The sequence below is a fragment of the Toxotes jaculatrix genome, chromosome 15, assembly GCF_017976425.1.
Source record: "Toxotes jaculatrix isolate fToxJac2 chromosome 15, fToxJac2.pri, whole genome shotgun sequence".
Taxonomy (NCBI): domain Eukaryota; kingdom Metazoa; phylum Chordata; class Actinopteri; family Toxotidae; genus Toxotes; species Toxotes jaculatrix.
In genome coordinates, this window is record NC_054408.1 from 6,778,430 (window position 1) to 6,797,475 (window position 19,046).

At 40.4% G+C, this 19,046-nt stretch overlaps 1 protein-coding gene across 2 annotated transcripts in view; it reads left to right on the plus strand.

The window, feature by feature from the left end:
• The window catches only part of nalcn (sodium leak channel, non-selective), a 55,731-nt gene that overhangs the window by 17,517 nt on the left and 19,168 nt on the right, over positions 1–19,046 (plus strand). For both annotated transcript variants that reach the window (XM_041057145.1, XM_041057144.1), the window contains 5 exons: positions 5,701–5,832; positions 7,126–7,293; positions 10,158–10,349; positions 11,965–12,102; positions 12,659–12,733. In XM_041057145.1, coding sequence (XP_040913079.1) covers positions 5,701–5,832; positions 7,126–7,293; positions 10,158–10,349; positions 11,965–12,102; positions 12,659–12,733 — 705 coding nt within the window. The remainder of the gene's footprint in view (positions 1–5,700; positions 5,833–7,125; positions 7,294–10,157; positions 10,350–11,964; positions 12,103–12,658; positions 12,734–19,046) is intronic.

The window sequence follows — 19,046 nt, forward strand, 5'->3', positions numbered from 1 at the left end:
CTTCATTTTGATTTTGACAACATCTGTCATCCTAAGCCATTTCCCTGAAATTACTTGTCAGTAAGTGTGGCCAGTACTGACAACTTTATTTGATTTTATTTTTTTGTAGGTGATGTTCTTTTAATTGAATAATGTGTTAATTTGGTCCATGGACAGTACCTTTGGACAGACCCAGGCTACCTGTTTCCGCCACTGTTTCCATTCTTTATGCAAAGCCAATTTAACCATTTCCTGGCTCCTGCGTCATATTTAATAGAGATACTTAATGAGACTGGCATCAGCCTTCTTCTCTAACTCTTGGCAAGAAAGTGAATAATAATATTGCTGTTGCTTTAAAGCCAGGATTCCATGTTCCATTGATTGCTCTGTATCTGTTCACAATACAGACACAGTACAGGTTCTTTAGTGCTTTCCTGGGTTTCTCAGTGTTGCTTTCATGGTGGCAGTATAGACCAGTAGAGGTTAATGAAGCATCCTGTTTCTTTCCCCACAGACCTGGTCTACTAATTAGCCCCTGGTGCTCCACCATGCCATAATTACACTGCAGATTGGAGCTTTGGCTGCTACAAGCGAAAATAGAGGCTGGCACTTTATACAGGTGTACCCAGCTGGAATAAGAAAAAAATCAAGTGTTTAAACTGCTATATAGACTAAACTCACACAAAAATCATGAAAAATCAAAACAACTTAAAAATGACCTCTAAGAAACAGTAGGAAAGCCATGATAAATGCTACCTACTTCTAGTAATCCAGGAGGATCATGTGATTAATTTAGCATAGCCTCTTTGGCAATGAGCAGCTAATGCTGCTTACTCCCTCTGTGTCTGCCCTCTATCCCCTCAGCTAAATACAGAGTGATGGATAACCCAGTGGCTCACTGGGGAGTACTGAGGTCCAATGAATGGAACACCTTTTTGACCTCTCCCTCCCAAGCCTGAGGTTATTGATTCCTTGGAACCCTCCTTTTCTGCCCTGCCACCAAGGTTTGCCCTCTGGATCTTCTCAGTGACACCCCTTGTATCATTTTAAGATTTCACACACTCACACACACGCACAATGTGTCAAGGTTGAGGTCAGTTTGTCTCTGTGTGGATAGAGAAGGAGAAAAGGCAAAATTGTCTGCAGAGAAAAAAACAGGAGAGGAGCAAAAAAATCAGAGTAAGAATAAAAAAAACTGTAGATATACATGAACTAATACAAAACAAAATCACCTACAAGAGGAGAGTGCACGAGATGTGAGCAGTCCTGTGAGATCAACTGGATCAGATTGTTTATTCAGTCTAGACAGCAATCTGCCAGATGTACATATAGTGATATGAAATAGACCAAAAGTCTCGAAGGAAGAGCCAGACAGGAAATGGATGCAGGGGTGGCAAAGCACAGCAGATATTATTAAGAGTAGGAGTGTGCAGACAGGCAGACCATCATGTTTTATTAAGACCTGTTATCCAGCTAGAGACATGAGTCAGCCTGCTCCAGTCAGGGCCATAATAAGTGAAGGGGCTCCTGCTTTGCTAGATCCCCAACCCAGCATGATTTTACACACCCACTCCTTCAGCCAAAAGCTTTAGATTAACTGCTCACCGAGTTAACTGCTCCCAGTTTGACAGTAGCTTTTGGGATTAGCATGCCTGTTCAACATCTTCATCTTGGAACTCTGATTATCATCATTTGTTTATCGGTTGTCAACAAATGCCAGCGCAGAGACTGAAGAGATAAGTCAAGTGAAGGAGTGTGTAATCCCACTCAGTTTCTTCTTAATCTCAGTAAACAGGAGAGAGGAAATTGTGGCAGGAGTTTGTGCCAGAACATGGCCCAGTATGTTGGTGACAATTCCTGTGTGAATACTGTTATTTCCTGCCAGCTATGTGCGCATGAGCTGCACTCGTCTCATGTACCAGTGGAAAGAGCATTTGTCCTCCTTGGCAGTCTGTGTGAACAGACGGAGCATGAGGAAGCAGTCATTTGTCTGTCAGTCTGCCTCTCTGTCTTGGTTGTGTTACAGTTGCAGCCACTGGAAAGGCTCCAGGTATGATGCATATATCCTCATTCACCAGATGATCAGTATGCTTATTGACAGCGGATCATGCTGGGACATGTTTTATGGGCAAAGCTGAATGTTGTGTCACCTCTTCTGTGAGAGTGCAGTCTATGTCTCACTGACCAGACAGCCTTTAGAGAGTGAGACTTTGCTGCACTGTTTCAATTGACTGGGCATAAATTTGGTGATAAAGAACACAGGTTTTCAGACAAGAGGCCAGAAGGCTTGATGAAAAGAGATATTTTCTCTTATTTTTCATGTTTTTTTGTGTTTTTTTTTTTTTTTTTTCCCAAATACCAATTTACATGGCACTTAAAATGGTGTCTTTTTGTCTTTACAACACTGTTTGCATACATAATTTCATGTACACAGTGTTGCAGTCAAGAAAATAAGAGCTAGGTACATTTTGTATTTTGCAGATTGTTCTGTATTATATATTAGAAATTATTTTTTGCTTTATTATCAGACAGAATGATGCCAGTTCTCCCTGCTAAATGGCAATACCACAGCGTATTGGGTGGATTCTGCTTACACAACTTAACTTCAACCTGTGTGTGTGTGTGCGTGCTTGTGACTGTGCTCAGTGAGCACCTGGTATTTCAAAGACCCAGCCAGAGGCAACACAAATAAATAGCATCCATCAAACAAGTGGGAAAGGATTTCAGAGACACACAAGCTAAGAAACATCAAACGGCAGGGGAGAGCCATCTTGTCCCACAACTGATGCTGTTAAATTGATTCTGACATCTTGAGGACCTATATAGTGTACCAGTGCCATCAGCTGCATTGGGCAAACTAGGCCATTTTGCCTGGGAACGATGTGGAGCATGTTATCTGGTGCAGTGCACCACATCTTTAGCCATTTTATTAAGGGAATGTGAGGTAAAGATTAAAAGTTATTCTGTGGCAGAGCAAGACGGGCAGACTATATCTCCATATGACAGAGGTTACAGATACACACTGCTCTCCATTTAGCTCTCCAGCTTTTCTCAGTAGTGTGATTCCTAACAGCTGACAGAGAATATGGGCAAAGTCAGGACCTTGAGAAAATCAGCCAATTCATACTCACAAGCATGTACTTTCTGTTTTCTGTCAGTCTGCCTCTGTCGTTCTCGCTCTCTCCTTCACACACACTATCACTCACACACAACTCTGTTCAGCCAAAACACCCAAGGGGGAGAGCGTCTGGTTGCTGGAAATGTCAAACTGCTTTGTCACGTCCAATCTCAGTCAGGGAGCCTAACCGCTGTGTGTGGAGAGTGGGCATGTGTGTATGCTCTGCAAAAACACCCAACCCCAAGGCTACAAGTTCTATTGGCCTGAGCTCTCAGCTGGGCTTAAAGAAATGGCATGAATTTACATTTGTGAGATAAGTAATGTGGTGTTTAACAGTAAAAGCTAAGGTGAGATAATGATACTGATAAGATAATGAGACAGCTGGACAAGACAAAATAAGAACATAAAGTTAAATTGTAAAACATGAAAACAAAGTTATAAAAGAGTAGCTTCTAAAATGCTACAGATTTAACTAGCCTGTGATGCTCAGGCAGGTTTCATAGCTTTGTAGAGGGCTTGACGTATATTCTTGATGTATTATTTTAAAAGGCAAGATAAATCTATTTGTGCTCTCATCATGTGATTTAACTTCTTGCCTTCCTGCACCAGCATAGAAGTGTACTCCACTGTGTGTCAGCTCATTGTTATCACTGTTGGGTGTGGTTACAGGTTCAGCAGAGCAGACTTCTGACCATAGACAGAAACTTTCAACCAAGTCTGGTGTTATATTACTTTTTAAAGCTTGAACATATTTTAGGCCATTATTAAATATTAAAAATAAATTATCTACTGAGTCTTATTAATTGCAGGCTTTAGAAAAATCTAAAACTGTGTTAAGACCATCAGGAAAATGAAAAATACCAAACAGTTGTCTGAAGTATATTTAGCAACACACCAGCCAGATCCTGTGGACTATGTTTTACTGTGGTTGGTCAGTAAAATAGAAAGTTAAAAGTCAGTTATTTTGATGACCATAAGAATCCCTTGTCAGGTACATGTAAGCATAGGTCATCTTTCTGGTGAGGACAGTCTCTCTAAAACTCTTGTCTCTCTGCTTGTCACTTAGTATGATCCTTTTTTCCCTTTTCACACTTTTTTATTTTTTTAACCCTTTTTTTAGTTTCTTGAAACAACAATACATCATATAATTTACCCAAAAGTTCAGTCAGATAATTTTAACTATGAATTCCAACATCACTTGTTTTCAAAACACCAAACACAATAGCAGATCAGGCATTTTAGACTTTAAGGAGTTTGCACAGTAAGTGTATTTGTGTGTAGGAGGGTGGATGGCAGTGGTCCCGTTTTCCTGGGGCGAATTTGATCTTTCCAGCAATGCTGTAAAAAAAACAAAAAAACTCTTCATCTGACTTAAAGTCTTCCTTTCATTTTTCACTTTTTTCAGTCCTTCCTATTGCCAGTCTCACATGCAAGTCTTTTTTTAGGGTGAGTGATTCTACCCACTCACAAGCTGTTCGTTCTGCCACATACAAGCAGTTCAAGGCTCTGATCACATCTGTCATATTGTCTCCAAAGGAATGCACAGTTATGGTGCTTGTCTAAATGAGGAGTGCATGTTTGGTACGACTCTTGTTTTTTTGGAGCAGTTTCTTCTGTTCATTCTTTAAAGTCATGATTGTTTCCATCATGTGATGTTGTTGTAGGCGTTCAGTGCCACTGCTATTCCCACAGGAAATAACACACATTTATTCCCCCTTTTCCCTTCTTGTTTCCAGCTGTCTGAATGCACGCTGATTCTGCTGTCTGGGTGGATGTTTCTCCCAGCAACCAATGAAAGGCTCCTGATTGCTTTGAATTTCCTGCTGTTTAGTTGCTTGCCCTCTTTGCTTGTTTCCACCTCTTAATATACAATACAGTCTATCGTTGGCACCCCCAATAAGAAAGAACCCACGCCTGTGGCACCACATGTGTATTTCTCTGTCTTTGAACATCTGGCAGTCCGTCATCTGTCCCCCTGCCTGGTACTTTTATTTTGACTGTAAATGTGGATAAATATCTGTAAATGTTTAGTTTTGGGTGTGGAGTGTTTTTTTCAGTTTGCTTATCTGGAGCCTTTTGAGAACATAATCACCACAAACTGTATTGCAAAGTGTTTTTAATAGCTAGTACGAAATACAATGGTGCAGCCATTTCTAAATCAGTTAAGGGGTACAGATCTTGACACAAATGCAATGTAAAAACATTTTTAGTCTTTTAATTATGGCCGTGGACTTTTTGCTGTTGTTTGGTGTACATGGAAGGGCCTATTTGAAGACCTCTCTAGATGGGGAGAGCAAATTTCCTCTTAAGGATCTCATCAGCCTGCTTCCTTATCTTTCTTTTAGAATAATTCCTACTCAGTGGTATAATATATTGTACCTGTCTGTCTTGTCTGTCTGAGTCATAACCTTAAATCAGACTGAAAATGATCTCAGACAATACAATAATTTATTAACATGGCATTACTGGCTCCTATCCAAACTGGAGTTTGATCAAGTTCAATGGGAAACACGAAAATGGCCTTTTACTTTGCATGCACTTCCTCTTTGCTTGTTGTGTGCAATTGACATTGATTGCAATTGAACAGTTCCCTGTTTCCACAGCAACTGATGCGGTCCTCTGTGTTCCACATGTTCATCTTGAGCATGGTCGCCGTAGACGTCATTGTTGCTGCTAGCAACTATTATAAAGGCGAAAACCACCGCAGGCACTATGATGAGTTTTACCTGGCAGAGGTGAGAGTTCTTTTGTTTTTTCACAATTCCAAATGTCCACCCACTTCACACAACAGTATGCAGTCATGTTTTTGATTGCATCTTATGTTTATAGAAGTAAAACGCTCATTAAATTTATTGGGAATGTCCTTTTTGATAATGTTATAGTCTGTTATTAAATTTGAATCCTGCAAAATCTGAACGATATTTCCCATGAGCCACGATGCAGCTTGTGATTTTTTAATTCTACCAGTTTATAATCCATACAGCTGTACAGTATATGTATTCTTGTTCAGTGGGTGCTATATTTGATAGATGCTATATTTGTATTTGTTGATTCATCAGCATCAATTTTAGTATATGTATTAACATAAATACACAGACGAGACACTGTGTGTGTCATGTTTGTTTGATGTCATCAGCCTGCAGGTAGTAAAATGCCAACAAAGACAGCGTGGAGTGTGCCCACCTTCCCCGTCCCCTACATACCTCTCACTCACACACAGCTGAATGGAGGAGATAAGAAAAGGGAATACTACACACAGTATTACCCTCGCTCACATCCTCCACCCGTATCATACAGCCATCAATCTGCAGATTTGTTCCAATCTGTGTGAAGGCTGTGAGGGAAAAATAGGGAATGGAGGCACTGGGTTTAGAGTTAAATGGAGAAATATACATTTTATTGCTTATACTCTCCTTCTTACCGTATCTCCCCTACTGAGGACAGTGGACGTACGGTACTCAAAGTTGGGAGACAGCTACCAATACTAGGTAGTTCTTCACTTTGCTCTCACAGCAGCCTGAGTTCTTTGCGGCATGGATTATACAAACTGTTGGGAACATTCCTTTGAGATTCTGCTCCATGTTGACATGCATATGACATAATTTATGCAGTTTTGTCAGCTGCACATTCATGCTGCCAATCTCGCGTTCTGCCACATCCCAGTGGTGTTCCACTGGATTGAGATCTTGTGACTGGGGAGGACACTGAAGTTCACTGAACTCACTGTCACGTTCTTGAAACCAATGTGGGACAACTTTTGGTTTGTGACATGGTGTGTTATCATGGTAGAAGCCATTAGAATGTAGCAATGAATATATGTAGGCAGTTTTTTGATGAGCTACTGTTGACTTGTGCCACTGAAATAAAAAGAAAATGTAATCAAACATAGTTTACTGCATATGAATAATCTTTACATTAAAGGAACAGATTAGCTGATTCATAGAATAATATACCTTTGTGCTGAGAGATCTTTGTTGACAGGAAGTACATGCCAACCTTCATGTCTGTTTTTCTTCGTTCCACCCCAGGTTGCTTTTACTGTCTTATTTGACCTGGAGGCTCTTTTGAAGATCTGGTGTCTCGGTTTCACTGGCTACATCAGCTCCTCTCTGCACAAGTTTGAATCTCTGCTGGTGGTGGGCACCACGCTGCACATCTACCCTGACCTCTACCACTCCCAGTTTACCTACTTTCAGGTATGTATACACACACATACTCATTTTTATGGACTGGCACACTTGAAGAACAGCAGCTGTGAATCATTTTGTGACATTTCTTTCCTGTGACCATGCATTAATGAGTACAGATCAATCATATCACTCTTCTGGGTTAAAAACCTCTCCTCTTTTATTCAGAATGATTGGAATGTACTGTCAGCACAGATGTATAACAGAAATTCAGTTAAATTGAGTTTCCTCGTGTAACTGTAGCATTTTTAAATCATTACACATTTTTTGGCAGATGTGTATACTTGATGTATTCAGTGAAAAGTGTTGTACTGGTTTTATTTTAATGATATTAATCATAAACCTGAGCATGAGTGTGCGGTAGTGACTCCTTTGGCCTCACTAGACATGTAACTAGTAGTGAGGGACTACATTATTTTTGTGTGCAAATTCTGTTGCCTACAAATTTGCATGTGTGTGATCTAACATCCTTCAAAGTGTTGTCAGCCGTTTTGTTTTTCCTTTCTTGTTTCTAGACAGTTTTTCCAGTTCTCATGACAGAATTATAAATCAACTGTGTATATTATGACCCATGTGGCAGTGGTGCCTTGTAACATTGTCATTCACAGACAGAGCATCTGAGTGTTTCACTATGTTAAAAACTGAGCCCTGTGACCTTTCTGATGGTAATATAATGTAGCTGATGAAAAGCTCTGTGGACAGTCGAAAAGGGCTTCTTTTAATGAGCCTTGACGATACAAGCTGCCCTGATCCTGTCTGACTCTCTTGGCAGCTGTCATCCACACAAGTGCGAGGCTTACATTCAAGCAAACGCATATACTGTAGCAGCAGTCCAGATTGACTTCCTGTTCTTAGATCATTTTTAAAATTTCTTGATGCTTCTTTATTAATGAAACATGCTTCAGCTAGGTTATCTGCTCCTGTGAAAAGGCCTATATCTTAATGCCTTCTTTTCAGTTTCTAATACCTTATTTTTGCACTATAATGCAGCTTTGAAAGTTTATGTATATCTGACTTATGAGGCCTTCGTGTGCTTGTGAGACCCTCATTTTCTATTATATCAATATATGTTATTATTATTATTATTAGGTGGAAGACAACAAAACAAAAACAAGCGGGGAAGAAGCTAAAATGTACAGATAAACTAAACAGCTAAACTTTGTCCTTAGATTTTTTTTTTTTTTTGCAAGGGCCCGCTTACGATATTTCACATATTCGTATCATTTCTTCAAAATCCAATCAGTTTTCTGCTTTTAGCTAATGAGCACTTTTTATGAGAAATTGGAGTCTTCCTCTCGCCTCATTTGTGGGACAGTATTTCTCACTCTCTCTCCCTGCTGATATTTTTCCATGTAGGTCACTTTTAAAAGGTGACATTTAGTCACAAGTGATTAACCTTAAGACCCTTTACTGGAATCAGAATTGTGTCTTAGCCATAGGAGAAGAGACTAGGCTAAGCAATCATTGATTGTTTTTTTATGTAGTTACATCCAGCCACTGCTAAAGGTTAGCCTTACCAAGTGTGTTTCAGTTTGGACAAAATGTCACATGCTTAAGAGCCCTACTTAGAGCCCTAGAGTTTTGACACACACTTGGCAGAACGATTTTTAATCAGCCAATGGAACCCACCTTGACACTTCTCTCTTTGTGTGTTCAGAATTGCAATGACTTCAGTAGCAGCATGATTTAACAGTTCAGTCAATTTATTCATTCAGAGAGCCAGCAAATTGTATAATTTTTGGACATTTCTGATAGGGATGTACTGATCCGATTCTGGTTATTGGTATCTGGCCAAGTTTAAAATGCTGGATTGGATATCTGTGACTGTGACAATGTGACTCATTATTCAATTCAATTTTGTGTTAAGCATTGCTTTGTCGTGCAAGAGGCTGGAACCAGAAGCACAGCAAGAAAGCCATTTTCTGAGTGTCATTTATAGTTAATCATTGGTAGCGGATACACAATATAATATAATCAAAACAAGGTTTTTATTAAGCCATACAACAACATTCTGTCATTTATTATTTCCTTCTGCACATCTGGTCCTGAGCCTGAACTGTGGTTGGGGGGAAATCTAAAAGTAATACACGCACATCACATCAACGGTAGCTGTTTCAGTTCCTCAGTGCTTTATTGGTCTTAGACTGGGGACAAAAAGGAAGATAAGCAAACAATTAGTTTTGCTGTTACGGTCTTGTGTCCCCAGTAAACTTACCTTGTTATGGTTTGCTCTTAGCCTCAGAGCTTGCATCTGTTATACAGTAAAATGGATAGTGGTCATCATGGTCTGTCAGGAGTAGAAGGTAGTGTCTTCCCATCCCATCTGTCATCATGCTGTGAGTGTTATTACTGTATTTGTTTACTGTAGTTTCCCTTTTAGACCAGCATCCCACGTTTGTCTCCTATGTTTGCTGTATATCTGGGGAACGAGAAGTAGCCATTCATTTGGCTTAGAGCTGGATTCTTAAGAAAAATCTTTGGCCAGGGGCATCGCAGTGCGAAACCCGATCAATAGCCACTCTCTGGATCCCCAATCAAGGCCTGACCAAGATGCATTACCTTTTGGGGGTTGTTGTCACCACAAGCAATTTAGGGACTAAGCCTGTTGACAGAGCACAGTGTCACTGCACCTTTACCAATGGGTCATGATCAATTTTCTCTTTTTTAAAATCAATATGTAATCAATGTGCTTCTATTTTTGCTTTTATATCTATGATATTTATTTTAAGCGATCTTTAAAGTTCCACCTCTTTCTTTCTTTGGTGTGAATTGCACTACTGCTACAAAGACCAAAATATGAGCTATATAACAATGGTCACACAAACACAACACACAACCTTACAGTAGAGGTGTATGTTTTTTCTCGCCCTCAGGTTCTACGTGTGGTACGTTTGATTAAGATTTCCCCAGCGCTGGAGGACTTTGTGTATAAGATATTTGGTCCAGGTAAAAAATTAGGCAGTCTGGTGGTGTTCACAGCTAGCCTTCTCATCGTCATGTCTGCTATCAGCCTGCAGATGTTCTGCTTTGTGGAGGAGCTGGACCGATTCACCACATTCCCCAGGGTAAGCGACCTCTCACACTTGCCCTGTGACCAAGATACAATCTCATGAAGAAAAATGAAAGTGGTCTGTGCAAGAAAGCTACTTTGGGTATAATCATGGATTTAGTTTATTTTTTTTAGCTTAGGTTACACATTTTTTTGTTTTTTTTAGGTAAAATTTTCACAAGAGTTGCATCTTTAAAAAAAAAAAACCCAAAAACCTCATATCATTAATCACAAACGGTTGATTTGTTGAACAGATTTTTGGTAATCTCCATCTAAACAAACTCTGTTTTTACCTGGTCAGCTTTTGCTGAGCATGATGGCCTTATCTTTTACTGTAATTAGCTTCAGTATGCTAATAGCAGGTAGGAGCAGCTACCTAGCACCAGGTAACCAGTCCAGACCTTGATTGGCCTTCTTTTCATTGTATTCTTGTGACAGACTGCTGGCTATCAGATATCAATATATACTTCCTTATACCTCTCAAATGATGCAGTTTGGAGTATTTTTATTCTTACTTTATTCAGTTTGGATTGCATTTTTACCCCTGAAGGTAGTGCAGTTCATTTGCAGTGGATTAAGCCATAATCTTCAGGGAATAGCTTTTAAATAGTTTTGTTTTTATCTTCGAATAAACCGATCCAAACACACCTGGTGTGAAACTGCCTTAATGCTTAAATGATTTGTTATGAGGAAAACATGAAATGTAATTTAAATTGTGAGATGCATGTAGTATATAAAACACACCAAATAAAAAAATTAGAAATTCATATCAGCGGTTCTAAAGGGACACGTCAGACAGGCAAAGGGGAGGCTTCCAGATGTTCATGAGGGGTTGCATGATGGGTCGACAGATGTAGAACCTCCTTTGATTTCTAAGTGCTCATGAGCTTCTTTCTCTCTCATTAGCCACATCTTTCCCTCCACATTTTTTTTCCTCCCTTCCAACATTTTACTGATCCCAGGCACAGCAGGACATGAAGGGTTGCTCATAAACAGATGCCACTTGTATGCTGTGTTACCCTTCTCTCTCATTTTCTTTCTCCATTTCCGTAATGCTTGTGCCTTGCACATGTATGCACCCAGACACTCACTCATCACAGTTAATGATGTTTGGCGGTCTTCCCTATGGGCAGACCTGTTGCTGGGTTTATCTTTATCTGCAGTGACATGGACATGGTGGCAGGTGGGAGGGGCTGGGAGGGAGGGGGCTGCTGTCTGGAAGTGAGATTCAAAGGGGAAACGCACGCGTGCCGTTTGACTCCAGGGGCCACCGTGTCGCAGCTGGCTGTCCCTTACACCTTCATCTGACCTCTACCAAGTAAATGAGGGCAGCAGAGCAGAGTAGAAAAAAAGAGAGCTGTCTACTTGCTTCTCCTCTTTTCTCCCTGGTTTATGTTTAAAAATCTCACCATTGCAAGCAAGAACAAGATGGTCAGAAGGGGATACGTGTATCAGCTGTGTGATATTTACTCTCCTGTGAAAAAGCATGTTTCAAATATCAAATCTATTTTGCTGTGTAATTTCTCTCTTTCTGTTTCCCTCTCTTCGCTGCTTCCACTTGTGTACTCAGCTGCCCTCTCTAGCCTTATCCCTCTCTCACTTTCTCATATCTTGTGCTATTCTCCCTGTAGGCATTCATGTCCATGTTCCAGATCTTAACCCAGGAGGGCTGGGTAGATGTCATGGACCAGACTCTGGTAGCTGTAGGTCATATGTGGGCTCCGGTGGTAGCCATTTACTTCATCCTCTACCATCTGTTTGCTACCCTGGTGAGGAACTTACTGTGCTGTTTCAAATGTAGAAGTCAGACAAGTTGAAGAGACTGTTGATTTTTTTTTTTTTTTTTTTTTTTTTTTTTTGTTATGGTTGCTTTTACTACATTATATATTTGCTGCAGTATTTTTTTCAATCTCATATTCTATTATTTTGGAAGAGAAAATAAGTGGCAAAAGGATAGATGAATTGCTTTCTTAATGCATTCAATTAGTGCCCCCACCCCTTCAGTGTTCTCTCAAGTGGTACATCTAATCACAGTTAATCAGACTTGCAGGCGTAAGAAGTGCTGACATTTCAGTGTTTGGCCTTCTGATATGGGGAGCCATCAGACAGCATAGTCAGTCTCTGGATGACTCACACCTCAACCCAGACAGACAGGATGTCTTCCAGGACAGAACAAGCAACAAATACAATTACTGAGCAGACTTGGTACTTTGGAAAAAGTCTTATTTTTATGATTTATTTTGATGGTAATAATGACATTAACATGTTGTAGTGTGCTCACACACAGCAATATGTTCTTATGCACTACCTCTTGTTGCATTTTAGATTCTGCTCAGTCTTTTTGTTGCTGTTATCTTGGACAATCTGGAGCTGGATGAAGACCTGAAGAAGCTCAAACAGGTAAGATGTTTATGTAAATTATGTGCACAGACTAACAAGTTCATGTTCAGATTTATAATAGCAATCGTTATCTGGGATTGCTTTTCATTTATTTGCATATACAGCATGAAGAAACAAAGTGAAGTATCTGCAACGTTACGAATATCTGGTAGATTTGAGTTGAATCTTTGAGTTAGTGGTTACCTTGTGCTGCAGGGCAACTCAGTGCCTCACTAAGCCCACAAGCCTTCCTAACAATTATTAAAACTAGGTGTTGCTGATATAATGTAAAACACGATTCTGCAACTGCAAGGCCTAAATTTTTACCTAAGGGAGTAACTTTGTTGGAAAGTTTAGGAGAGATTTAAGAAGGTTTCTAGAGGTTTAATGTCTGAAAATCATAAAGCATTAAGAATGCTCCAGACTAATGACAGTCACGTGATGTGTTGTGTAGGACAGTTGTTCTGTTTTGATTTTATGAAGCTCGTGAAATTTGTGGGGGTTTTTTTAGTTTGTTGTTGTCTGGTCATTTCTTGCTCCTAAACATGATGTTGAAATAAAAATGCCAAAAGTAAGAGCTCTGTTTGAGGACAGCAATTGTTTCAATGTGTTGCTGTGAGCAGTATGAGTCTCTTTCCATCATGCACTGTTCTCAGCTGTTATTTGAATTCTTTTTATTATCTGACCTTTTTCAGATGGGTAGTTTGTGTAATTCAAATAACCTTTGTTAAGCAACAAAGGTTGCTTAACAAAGCATGGACATCCAGTGCGTAAATTCTTTTAAAATCTGGAAAGTTGAAATTACTTAGATTTAAGTAATTCCCCCTTTCATTAACCAAAGTAGCACAGACAGTAAATATTCTATTATGTATATTCATTTATTGCACAAGTAAATAGTCAGAATAATAGTAGTGGAAGAGCAAAATGTGAATGTACATATGCAACACATTTTAAAAAATGACATTTTCTCTCCCCGTGATCTGACCGTTTTGTCTGCTCTTTATTTAAATGTCGAACACTTTCTGTTGCTACCCTGGGAAGAGTAGCAGGGTTGAATTATGCACCCACATGTGGGCAGGGCTCTGACTAATTTCTTCATTCTCACCTTTTTGGTGTTCTTCTCTAGAGGGTTGAGTAAGTGGGCAATTAACTTTAAAAAAGCAAAACCCTGTTGTGTGAAAAAGCTGGCACTTTCACACACAAATACACACAAGGCCTTGGTGCTTGTCACTGCTCAACGGGTGAACTTTAATAAGCAGCTTCTGTCATCAAATGCAAATGAAGTGTTGCTGCAGAAAAAAATTCTAATGGGAAAATTGCTTTTTGAATGATCACAGACAGAGAAATGCTTAAAAATATGACCCTGGTCAGTTTCTGTTTCTTTTTGTATCCATACAATCCTGTTTCATACATTAACTAATCTGTAAGCTCACCAACATGTACAGCTTTTCATCACACACACGCTTACATAAACGCTGTATATTGTGTGCTCTCATAGCCGGCTGGCAGGTCTCAGCTTTCCTGGACAGGTTATTTCCCATCCACAGCTGAGTGATTAGGCGCAGTGACTGTAAAATTGCCTATTTTACAGGTGCTTCAATCACGGATACAGAGACTGACTATAAATAGACCATAGATGGCGATCACCCTCCCACAAGAGAAGGCTTCTCTAAACATGGCAAAAGCCCAATGACATGTCCAACCTTTCTATAAGAAATACACACGTGGGCTGTGAGAGATGAGAAACCAATTACTGTGTATGTGATGAATCATTTTGCCTGCTGTTAAGATGAATGACTTCATTGAATTGATAATGTTTGTTATTTGTCATTAATGTGACTTGTCCATGGCAAGCTCTTTTAAAAAAGGAAAAAAAAATGACCATGCACAGAAAAGAGTGTTAACTAATACATTTCTTTTCAGCTTAAAAAGCTTACTGTTTCAATGGGTATAGAATGGATATCAATCTATATTTAGAGTGAGAGTTTCGCACACAAAGGCTACATGTGTATTCTCTTCCCTGGGACTTCCCAGCCTTTCTTCCTCACCGAGGGTCGAGCACAGAGACAATTGCTATGCTGAAGTTATTTGGAAATAATGGAACAACAAATTGAAGGAGAATAAGCTATTCAAAGAGTGAGTTCATTCAAATAAGAGATTTTTGTCTTGCTATTATTTGAAGTCAAATCATGGATGTGTTTTTGATGGAAAGTGGACAGATGCTGTACACATGTTAACAACACAGCAAACAGTTCTAAGTCACATTGATTGGCTAAGTGAGCAAATCACAGTTGAATTTACTGTTCAAATTCTCAACGTTGAATTTGTAGCTACTGTGGAGCAAAGGATGTTTTTGAAATGGGTGGTGATAGTATATCTTGCCCTAACATCCTATTCCCCATCATGCTCCACGTGTGTCAAAAAATCATTATAAAACCAGGCAAACATGTCAGCTGCCCTCAGATGCCATTGTATTTTGCTTCCACCCGTGAAAGACTTCAGCCATACAGAACGTGTGTGGTTGCAGGTGTGCCTGTGGTGTCTTTATGTGCGTCTTTGGTGTGTACGTGTCACACTGAATTGAAAATTGGCATGTGCAGTCAAGCTTTGAGCGATAAGGCCCACCTGCACAGCACAATTATGCATGATGATAGTGCACCATTCTTCAAATTATTTTCTATATGCACTATGTTGGAAAGTGAATGCCAATGTCATGTTCTGTGTCACGTCTGTTATGTTCTTGTTATTGAGTGCTGTCGGACTTCAGCATAAAAAAGTCAGGGTCAATATATATTGAATTCATTCATTTAGTGTGATTTGGTGAATTTACTGATGTAGTGCATAGAACTAAGACGTCTTGATGAGCTTCATATACAGTAGTTCACAGTTCTCCCGATTGTTAACTGTGAGCGCTGGCTTTCTAGTTTCCTTTCTTAAGTACCGTTCCCTATGTACATAAGCATTGTTGTTCAGTCAGCCAAAAGTTTGACTGACCCATCTTGGGATTTAATTTTACTTTCAAGCATAACAGGTCAGCAGCATCCTGTTTAAAACAGTCCTGTGAGTCATTACGTACAACCAAATATACACCTTAGAGGCCAAATAGTCTGTTTGGCTGCTGGTACGTACAGAATTACCTTATGACTTAGAGCTGAGTATAGAACTCATGTTGTTAACAACAGCAACTGTGACAGACTACAACATAAACATAAAACTTCGCTATAACTCCCACCCATTTGCTATAATCTGCTCCATTACTGCCTATACATGTGCTCATTATATGTCTTACCTCATGTGGTGCATTAATGAAGCAGATCAGTATGGATGGCAAGTTACCGGGCAACACTTTTTGGTCGTCATCGCGTCGTCAGCAGGGGAGGTTTGCATTTCCGCCTGTCATTCCATGTGTATAGGGTGCTTCTGTTTGACTGTTGCCATTACCAGATGTAAATGTTTGTGTGAGGCAGCAGAACTACCATGTCTGCCGATTTTGCTGATTTGATGATGGCATCATGCAGGTACAAACATCTGTCATCGTTTATATACTGTCCGCAGCCCAGCCTTTCAGGGGAATGACTTGCATCTGTCAACCTCGACACACCATTTGTCTCGATTTGGGTTTTTCAGCGTTTCAAGCTTTAAACGTCAGGAGAAGCACAGGGCCTTGTGGGTAGTCACAATGTGATCAAGCAGATCAGTGTTAGCTTGCTGTGCTTTAATATCTGATTGGTTTAATGTTGTGTGATGTGAGATGTCGGCAAGTGAAACAGTCTTGAATATTTACACTGTAATCCCAGCCTGAGAGCAGGAATTTATTATTTGCTTTCAGCACATACACATACCCTTTCACACAGACATGCATGTGCATACACACTCACACACGCACATGCAAGCACACAGAGCAAATATTATTAATTAGTGAAGGGAGAGTGAGCCTGGCTGCAGCTAATGAACAACTGGTTTATTCCACCACACTGGTGGGGCCAGGAGCACAGAAGTCTCAGGAATTTCTGAATGGGACACACACACGTGCGCATGCGCCAGTGTATGCTCTGCTCATCAGTGTTGATTAGGATAATGCATTTATTGCGTGAAATTAGGTTTGCTAGACGTTTTTAATGAAATGAAGGCTGGGACAGGAGAAAGGTAGACAGCAGAGAAAAACAGAACTGAAGGGCGGAAGTAGACCCCCCCCCAACCCCCATCCTCCCGGTGCGTCTCACACACACACATACACACACCACACACCACACACACACACACCATGCAGCCTCTCAGGTGTGTTTCTGTGCATAGCTGATGTGATACTTGCAAGAGCTTTGCTCTGTTCATGGAATATCATATTAAAACATTTGTAATTTTCCTAACTTTAAGTATGACTGCATTTGGGCTACCTTCATCTGTTGGCAGAGGCAAATTTTTGTATTAAGTAGCAATGTAACCTTTTTTGGCAATAATCAAGCCAGAGACATACATCTAAAATGTCAAAGTGCTTCCCAGACACACCTTTTTCAATCAGAGGAAAACAAAAACAGTGGGCCAATAGCTGCATGTGATTTGAAATATGACTTTATCTATTGGATGTTGATGCTGCCCGTTATTGCTCTGCCTTCGTCTGTGGTGTCACAGCTCGGTGGGCTTTGTGATGGGAGAGACTGATGGCCCATCCGCATCCGAAACTTCATTCCTGCCCACAGAGCAATGTCTGCAGGACCAGGGGGAGGTGCAGGGAAAGGGGAAGATGTTTATCCTGTGCCAGTTGATATCAGCTAAATAGAAAAAGGTGTTTACCCCTAAGGGCAGGGATGATGATGATGATAATGTGTTTTTGTGTGTGTCTCCGTGTGTGTAGGGGTATGAATTGTCAGTGGTGATAAATCTGCGTGTATACATAAATTTTTGCATTTCTGTGTGTGTTTGCGTGGAAGTAGAAATGTCTGGCAATCAAACAGGTCCTCGGGCCGGGTACATGAGGAAAACATTTGGGAAATTGTTGAGCAGGAGCAAGTAGGAACAGAGCTAGAAAAGCTAAAAGCTACCTTTCCTTCATCTACAGTTTGTTTACATAATGCTTGCGGACTAACAGACATTTTAATCCTTGGCGCATTGAGCTTTGAGACCTCTCACGCTTCCCTTTGACATTTTCTCTTTTCTCTTTTAAAGTGTACCAGAGAGGAGAGGGTGTAGCTGTGTGAGTGTTCAGCCTGTAGAGGACATACAGTGTTGTATATGCTCTCTGAGAACAGTAATGATTTTCCTGTCTGTGATTTTTTTGTCCTTCTGTCCTCATTTCAGTACTGGTGTTTCTTTGTAATTCTTTAGGTCATGTCATGTTTATGAAATAGAGCTTAACTGATAAATTGGCCAGGCCAGCATATTAGCCTATATTAGGTTATTGCATATATTGCAGGCACAAGCCTTTGGATAAAATGATGAGTGGCAAGAACTTGGAGCACAGAAAAACCAGATATTTTACAGACAGTAAAATGACATTGTCTGTCCACCAGAGAGTGGTGAAAAGTGTGTGTCTCTTTGTTCCATAGAGGTCTATGTTGGCATCAGTTGTGGTGTGATGCATGATGATGGATGACTATCCTCTCATATTCAAACATGTTAACAGTTTAACAGACACAGTTGTGTGGGAGGGCTCACCACCATATGTACATCCTTAAAGAAACACTGTGGGGAGTTCCACAGGCCACAGGCAGAGGGTGTGATGTGGCACAGAGGTAATCAGATTGCTGCCCCCAGTGTGTCAGGCTTGTCAAAGTTGCCGTGGAGAGAAGCATTGGCAGTGACAGTGTGTGGTTGTCAGTTGAGTTGTGTCTGTTTTCTTGTTCCACATTTGTCAACTGAACAGAGTACGATCTGGCATAGACTTTGAGAGATCAAACAGGAGGAGGAGGAGGTGGGTGAGGGAGGTGGAGTGAGTGACAGAGGTGGAGGAAGAGATAAACACATGGGAGGGGAAGAAAAGGAAGGAGGACAGGAGGAGAGGGAAGAGGGATGTTTGCTTTGGGTATAAATGAGGTTTAAGATGAGCGGTCACTGTTGCACAGCTGTGACAGGAACATACAGTGTCACCGTGGCAACAGAGATGATAAGGGCTCTTCTCTCCAAATAACACCTGATTCTTTTCAATATTGATATGTGCATGTGTGTACATATGGAGTGCTGTGTTTGTACGTGTGCATTCTGTCTGCTGTCTGCTCTGTGCTCCTGTCACCATATTTCAAAAGGCACTTAGCACTGGATATACATTTTGTTAAGGGGAATTTAGTTTGATCAAATGTGTTGTGGAGTGATTGTATTATGGCTTCCCACCAAGGATTTC